At 37.8% G+C, this 7,496-nt stretch overlaps 1 protein-coding gene across 1 annotated transcript; it reads left to right on the top strand.

The window, feature by feature from the left end:
• The first annotated feature begins 2,196 nt into the window (after nt 1-2,196).
• LOC114189782 (probable beta-D-xylosidase 2) lies at nt 2,197-6,291 on the top strand. Its single transcript, XM_028078468.1, has 5 exons — nt 2,197-2,589; nt 3,797-4,245; nt 4,324-4,772; nt 4,847-5,260; nt 5,346-6,291. Exons 1-5 carry the CDS (start codon nt 2,197-2,199, stop codon nt 5,954-5,956), a joined length of 2,316 nt encoding a protein of 771 aa, XP_027934269.1. The 3' UTR covers nt 5,957-6,291.
• Nucleotides 6,292-7,496: the final 1,205 nt, after the last annotated feature.

Below are 7,496 nucleotides of genomic sequence, written 5' to 3'. Positions count from 1 at the left end.
ATGTCTTCTAAAAGTAAATTATTCACCGAAAATTACTGAAAGATATTTATATTAATTTGTGATAATTTTAAAACTATTCTTGAATAATCTTTTTTAAGAATGCACTAACACTGAAAAGTTACTCAGGGGCGGCGCCTGACAACAGTCATGATCTTCAGTTCCCGGTAATGCTCTTTTTTGTGTGTTTGTTTTCTATGATCCTTTTATTCCTTTTGTTTTTTCTTCGAACTTTGGGTCTCTGCAAGGAATACAGTTAGAAAGTTCAAGGAATCACTATGAATAGATTTGTTGGATTTAACTATGTAATGTGTTTCTTATTCATGCGATTCTGCCCCAATGTACCCAATCATAAGGAGCCAAAAGAAATAAAAGGTCAAATTTTGTATCAACCATTTGACTAATGAATCGGTAGATTTGGAGCAAAGATAAGAACGAAGAAAAAGTGCGAAATGATGAAAGGAAACAGACAAAACATCTGCAACACATTATGGGCACCCTCCCAAGAGCAATATCTCGCAAACCTTTTCTCATTCATGTTCCTTCGATGCAACTCAAGTGGAAAGTTTATTCTCTGTTCATCCACTTGCACACTACAATGCTGCTACTCCAATTATCGATATCCAAATATCTAAAATATAGATCATGTTCTTCCCCTTACTTAAATTTGAAAAAACCTCACCTCACAAAAAGTGAAAAAGTTGAGATATGAATGATTAAAAAATGTTCCCAATTCGTAGCGTGTGATATGTGTAACCTTGTTTCCCACCTAAAATTGATCTTTGGATATTGTGTTTTCCCCCTCTCTCTGTTTCTCCTTGTGTAGGTCTACTTGTTCATATAATTGAAGGGGAGAAAGACACGGAAAATAGTGCTTAGCTTTGCTTTTTTTTGTTTGTTCTATATTCCGGGTAATGCAATTATATATGTCACCGTCCAGATATTAGAGATATCAACTATTTTGGGTGGTTTTAGGTTTGCAATGAGATAAGATTTGAGCCACGAGCTATGTCCCAGATCCGAACCTCACTTGTAAGGGAAGCTACTTTCCCAACCAACAAGCACTTTTATAAGTTAAAATTGGACAATACTTTATTCAAATTTAACTTTACACTTTCTTCTTGATCTGTAATTTCTCTTGGACTGGACTCCACTTTGTTTTCATGTTTCTGATTTTTAAACCAACCACCTTTGAAAATGTGTGTGATATACTCAACCTGGTTCTGGTTCTGTCCATTTTGTAAGTTAACAGCTCAAGAGTAAAACAAAAACCATCGAACAACTCATGCAGGAATGATTCAATAGCTTGCAATGATTTGACATTGGTAGTAAAATTTGATAAACTCCAATCCAAGTCATCCACTTGTTATGGATATCGGTGCCAAGCAGAAAAGTAGAACATCTTCTCAATGTTTGGGACATTTCAGCAAAAAGGGTTATTACCAATGTCCATGAGTTGCCATAAGCATTAGTAATTTCTGTGATGGAAAGTTGTTTCTTTATTCTGTTTGGCATCTGAACCAGATATAACAAGAAGTTTTGGACCACCTAATCATTTTACTGGCTAAGATAAGTTATGCTTGCCAGATAAACATTTGAAAATGTTTCCACCAAAATAAAGAAAGTCAATCCCATGCAATATCTAACACTGCACATTTGGTTTAATTATTAATGTCTAAAGAGTAGGACCAACCATACCCAAGGAATAGGGTCACCAATACCAAGGAATGGGATCACCAATGCCCATTCAAATGTTGTTGGACCCATACCCTAACCTCAGTGAAAAATAAGGTATAAGTAATAGAATTCTGAGGTTGCAATTGTAAGCCAATTATTAAAAACATTGCAATGGTAAATATGGTAAATTCAGTTTCGTAAAGAATAAGAAAGTAACAGCATTATAATGTGGTTTTTAAAACCGACATACGGCAGGTGATGAATTCTCTCAGTTGTTAATTTGACAAATTTACAGATATAACTTTTTTGAAGTCACCAACTTGCATTAAATCTCACCAGCCAAGTTGCTTCATTTCCTAAGAAGAAGAAGAAGGTAAAAAGATAATGGAAAATCCAACAGCTAATAGCAACTTCTATCTGAAACAACAAGCCATGATGTTCCCTTACATATATATAAACATTGTTCCATCCCTCCCATAACTTCTCAAGCCACCACTACTTTTTATTTTCCCTTTCCCTACAATGGCTTCAGTCTTTTCACCTCTCACCACTATCTTCTTCCTGATAGTGCTCTGGGGTGGCGAGGCACGCGAGCCTTTTGCGTGTGACCCAAAGAACGCCGCCACAAGGGGCTTACCCTTTTGCAAGGCGTCGGCGGCAATAGCGGAGAGGGTGAAGGACCTGATTGGAAGGTTGACGGTGGAAGAAAAAGTGAGCTTGCTGGTGAACAATGCGGCGGCAGTTCCACGGCTTGGAATCAAAGGCTATGAGTGGTGGTCGGAGGCACTGCATGGGGTCTCAAATGTCGGCCCCGGAACCAAGTTTGGCGGCCAGTTCCCCGCCGCCACCAGCTTCCCTCAAGTCATCACCACCGCTGCTTCTTTCAATGCTTCTTTGTGGGAAGCTATTGGACAGGTAAGCTTTTCTTTCATGGCTTCTGTTTTCTTAGAAGAATGGAATAGGTACCACTGATTTATTCTTGTTTAAAATATTTGTTAGCTCAGGAAACAAGCTAACAAATATATCTTTCATTGATTGAACTGGAAAAATATTGAAGGGAAAAAAGATTGAAGGCGGAGAAAAAAATTAATGTAGATGGCACGCATTTATCTTTCTCGTCACTTTAGTCAAAAAGTTGGAAAAGTGGAGTCAGTGAGACTTCTATTCTTTTGGAAAGAAAGTGCAACTTTTGTTTTATACTTACATCCATTAATTCGTCGCTCTTTTCCGGTAATACAAGTTGAATTCGGTAAGTAAAAACATTTAGATTAATATTTAAGACGTTCTAATCATAAAAATTATTTTTGAATTATTTGAAATGAGTTTCCTCAATTTTTTATATTAAATTGTACAATCAGATTTTGAAACAAACTTTTTTCAATCCATTAAATATTTTTTTAGAAACATTTGATATAAATAGGACTTTATCATTTTTAATTTTAACAAATATTTTCCCGAAGGTACTGTAATTAGAAAAATTAATGACTATTTTGTAAATAATCAATGTATTTGTCGAAAAAATAACTTTTCTTTGATATTTAATATTCAAGTGATATTTTACCTTTTTTTATTTAAAAATTGTAATGTTGTAAATACATTTTAAAATATTAAATTATGTGTATATATCATCAAAATTGATCCGTGTTGCTCAAAACTAATACCTTAGAAACTTATGGTCGAACTTCATACTGCGTGGTGGATGTGAAAACATCTTGTTCAAAGTTTTCTAATAATATGTTTTTCTGTTATAATTGTTTTAAGAATTTTGTATTGCTTTTATTAATTTCTCAAAATCGTTGATTGGCCTTACTTTTATTTGTTATCTTTACTATATAAAAATCTTAAAAAATCATGTATTTTTGACCCATTGTTTTATTTTGTTTTTATTTCTCTCCTTAAACAAATATAACGTGAATGAAAAAAAGGAAAAAAGATTTAACAGTAAGTAATATAGTATTATTGATGATTATGTGCACTATGCATGCGAACATTTGTTCGACATTGATTTAATTCTCTATCTTGAATTTTATGCTGAAGAAGAATCTTACGCAAACCAATGGCTCTCCAATAAAATGATTAAAATATTTTTGTAATTGAATAATTAATAAAAATTGTAACTTAGGTGGCCTCCGACGAAGCAAGAGCAATGTACAACGGAGGAACGGGTGGGCTTACATACTGGAGCCCAAACGTCAACATTTTCAGAGACCCACGGTGGGGCCGCGGACAGGAGACTCCCGGTGAGGATCCATTACTAGCCGGTAAGTATGCGGCCAGTTACGTGAGGGGATTACAGGGGAACGACGGTAACCGGTTGAAGGTGGCTGCTTCTTGCAAACACTTTACGGCTTATGACCTTGATAATTGGAACGGTGTGGATCGCTTTCACTTCAACGCAGAGGTTAGCAAGCAGGATATGAAGGACACGTTCAACGTCCCATTCAGGATGTGCGTTAAGGAAGGAAACGTGGCCAGTGTCATGTGTTCTTACAATCAGGTTAACGGCGTTCCTACCTGTGCCGATCCCGTTCTCCTAAAGACTACCGTTCGAGGCCTCTGGGGTCTTAATGGGTAAGCTTACACTGCAAACACTTTCATTCTCTCTAACACAACAATAAATCTCACTCTTTGCTTTCCCCTACGCTTCAGCTACATTGTATCGGACTGTGACTCCGTTGGGGTCTTTTACAATAGCCAACATTACACGTCTACGCCAGAAGAAGCTGCTGCCGATGCCATTAAAGCAGGTTTGGATTTGGATTGTGGCCCTTTTCTAGCCCAACACACCAACAACGCTGTCAAAAAAGGCCTCTTAACTGAAGCCCATGTCAATGGGGCCTTGGCGAACACGTTAACGGTCCAAATGAGGTTAGGGATGTATGACGGTGAGCCATCGGGCCATCCGTATGGCAATCTTGGCCCAAGAGATGTGTGCACCCCAAGTCACCAACACCTTGCCCTTCAAGCCGCCACACAAGGGATTGTTCTACTTAAAAACAAAGGCCCTTCTTTGCCTCTCTCCACAAGGCGTTACCGCACCCTCGCTCTTATTGGGCCCAATTCTAATGCCACTGTCACAATGATCGGAAACTATGCAGGTACTTTTCATTCCCCAAATATCTTGTTAACTAAAAATCAATTTAACATAACCATCTCTTCACTTCCTTATTAGGTATTGCTTGCGGATACACCAGCCCTTTGCAGGGAATAGGAAAATATACCAAGACTATTCACGAGCCGGGTTGTGCAAATGTGGCCTGCAGAGACAACAAGCAATTCGGGAAAGCTATAAATGCAGCCCAACAAGCGGATGCAACTGTGCTGGTGATGGGCCTGGATCAGTCCATGGAGGCTGAAACTGTGGACAGGGCTGGCCTGCTTCTTCCTGGTCACCAACAAGACCTTGTGTCCCAAGTAGCATCTGCCTCCAAGGGCCCAACGATTTTGGTCATAATGTCTGGTGGGCCTGTGGATATAACTTTCGCAAAGAATGACCCTAGAATCCAGGGAATTTTGTGGGCCGGTTATCCGGGCCAAGCCGGTGGTGCTGCGATTGCAGATATCTTGTTTGGAACATCTAACCCTGGTTTGTCTTCTTTTAACTCTTGTGAAAAAGCCCATAAACTGTATGAAAATAGATAGGTAATGAAATACGTATATTTAAATTTCAGGAGGCAAGCTACCTATGACATGGTACCCAGAAGGGTACGTTGAAAAGTTGGCAATGACAAATATGGCAATGCGATCAAGCAAAAGAAAAGGTTACCCAGGAAGAACCTACAGATTTTACAGTGGCCCAGTGGTGTATCCATTCGGTTACGGTTTGTCTTACACGCATTTTGTTCACACATTGGCAAGTGCACCCAAAGTGGTATCAATTCCCGTGGATGGGCACCGTCACAGGAATAGCTCCTCCAACATTGCAAACAAGGCAATTAAAGTGACACATGCACGATGTGGCAAGCTTTCTGTTAGCCTTCACGTGGACGTTAAAAATGTTGGATCCAGAGATGGCACGCACACGTTGCTAGTGTTCTCCGCACCACCTGCTGGAAAGGGCCACTGGGCTCCACTTAAGCAACTTGTGGGCTTCCACAAAGTCCACCTTCCCCCCAAGGCCCAACAACGGGTGCGGATCAACATTCACGTTTGCAAGCTCCTCAGCGTCGTTGACACCTCCGGGACTCGGAGAATTCCAATGGGCTCTCACACTCTTCACATTGCAGATATTAAACACTCTCTCGCACTTCACCCACAAACACTTGGAATTATCAAGACTTGATTTTTTTTTTTCCATCATACTCATGCAGAATATACACACTAAATAATCTCAAGTGTACGATAGATTGTATCATAGTATGAATTCCTACATACATGATGTTTTTTGGTTCAAATGAACCATCAACTCAAACCTCAAATTGTTGATATGACATGGCTTTCAAGACCGGACATACTACATTGATTCATCAATCACAGCCAATAAAGTAACGGGGCTTGGTTGGGAAATATATTTTTCTGTCTCTCTTCCATCACTACTTTCTTTACCATTCATTTTACATCTATACTTTTACCAAATGTAATTCTATGATTGGTAATGAGCACTAGCTAACTTTTTCACCATGATTTGCACAAACTACTTTGGCCTTTCCATTTCTACTTCATTTTTACCATCTATCATGTTTAACCATCTGAATTAGATTTTCCTCACATCAGGGATATGGATACTTAATGTATTTTAAAAAGATAATAATACAAAGTTATGAAATATTTTAACGGCACTCAATTATCGTTGTATTCAAATTTTGAATGGTATCAACAACCCATCCAATTGGTTAATTGTAAAATATAAAAATTGGGGAAATTACATATATAAATTGTTTAATAGGTCACTGGTTTTCCAAATAAGGAAAGAAGAACCAGAACGCAACTTGGCTTGGTACAAAAAATGAGCCTCCCATACATTAAAAAGCGATGATGCTCCCATCTTATATCAAAAACAAAAAGTGAGTCTCCCATCATTTAGATTTTAAAGAGCGAGTAAAACTATTAAGGCAATCATGTGACATGTAAACCAATAATGATCCAAATTGATGACAGAAGCTGGCATGTGTAGGCCAAAAAGAGCTGAGTGGAAAAAAATACAATAAAAAAATGGCATAATGGTTTGATATTGGGAATGGCCTTGATGTTGACGTATAGCTTATAACAGGCCAATACAACACAGTAAAGCATTTAATTCAAGTTCCCATGTTATGGAGTCACAGATTCCACGCTTTCGTTTGTATTATTCAGCCGGAATGAAGGACTTTCACTGTTCAAAAACAGCTTCTAAATATCATAGCCATGCAGTGCAATAAAAAAGGAAAAAAAAAAAAAAATATCATCACTATCTGTCTCAATAAAAAGTTCTGCAATAAGCAACACCAGTTTTTCATTTTTCATCTTGTGAAACTTTTTCTATGTTTACCAAACATTGTTTGTTCCGGAAACACAATGTTACTCAAAAATATATATATACACGTTCTAAAACGATGCTTGACTTTGAATTCAAGTTTCTACTTTAACAATTATGCTTAAAGCTCCATCAAAACAATTGGTGAGCATAAGAAGGGATTGGCCTGAAGAGAATATAGATAAAAAAAAATAAAAAAAAAGTATGAACAGGGAATACAAGAGCTTTCTTTTTCCACCCTCCAACTAGTCATTATTCAAAGGACAAACTTTCGCAAAGGCTGACTTATAACATTCTACGAGGAGCTGAAAATCAAGAGAAAAAAAAAAAAAAACCATGGGGCATTGCATATTTTGGTGTCTACTTTTTC

The sequence above is a fragment of the Vigna unguiculata genome, chromosome 7 (assembly GCF_004118075.2).
Source record: "Vigna unguiculata cultivar IT97K-499-35 chromosome 7, ASM411807v1, whole genome shotgun sequence".
NCBI classification, from domain to species: Eukaryota; Viridiplantae; Streptophyta; class Magnoliopsida; order Fabales; family Fabaceae; genus Vigna; species Vigna unguiculata.
This window is presented reverse-complemented; position numbering and strand designations above follow the sequence as displayed.

Bases quoted from the DNA above. Each gene is read 5' to 3' on its own strand.
- LOC114189782 (XM_028078468.1), top strand. From the start codon at position 2,197: ATGGCTTCAGTCTTTTCACCTCTCACCACTATCTTCTTCCTGATAGTG. The intron at 2,590-3,796 runs GTAAGCTTTTCT...ATTGTAACTTAG, and splicing joins TGTGGGAAGCTATTGGACAG to GTGGCCTCCGACGAAGCAAG. The intron at 5,261-5,345 runs GTTTGTCTTCTT...TTTAAATTTCAG, and splicing joins GTTTGGAACATCTAACCCTG to GAGGCAAGCTACCTATGACA.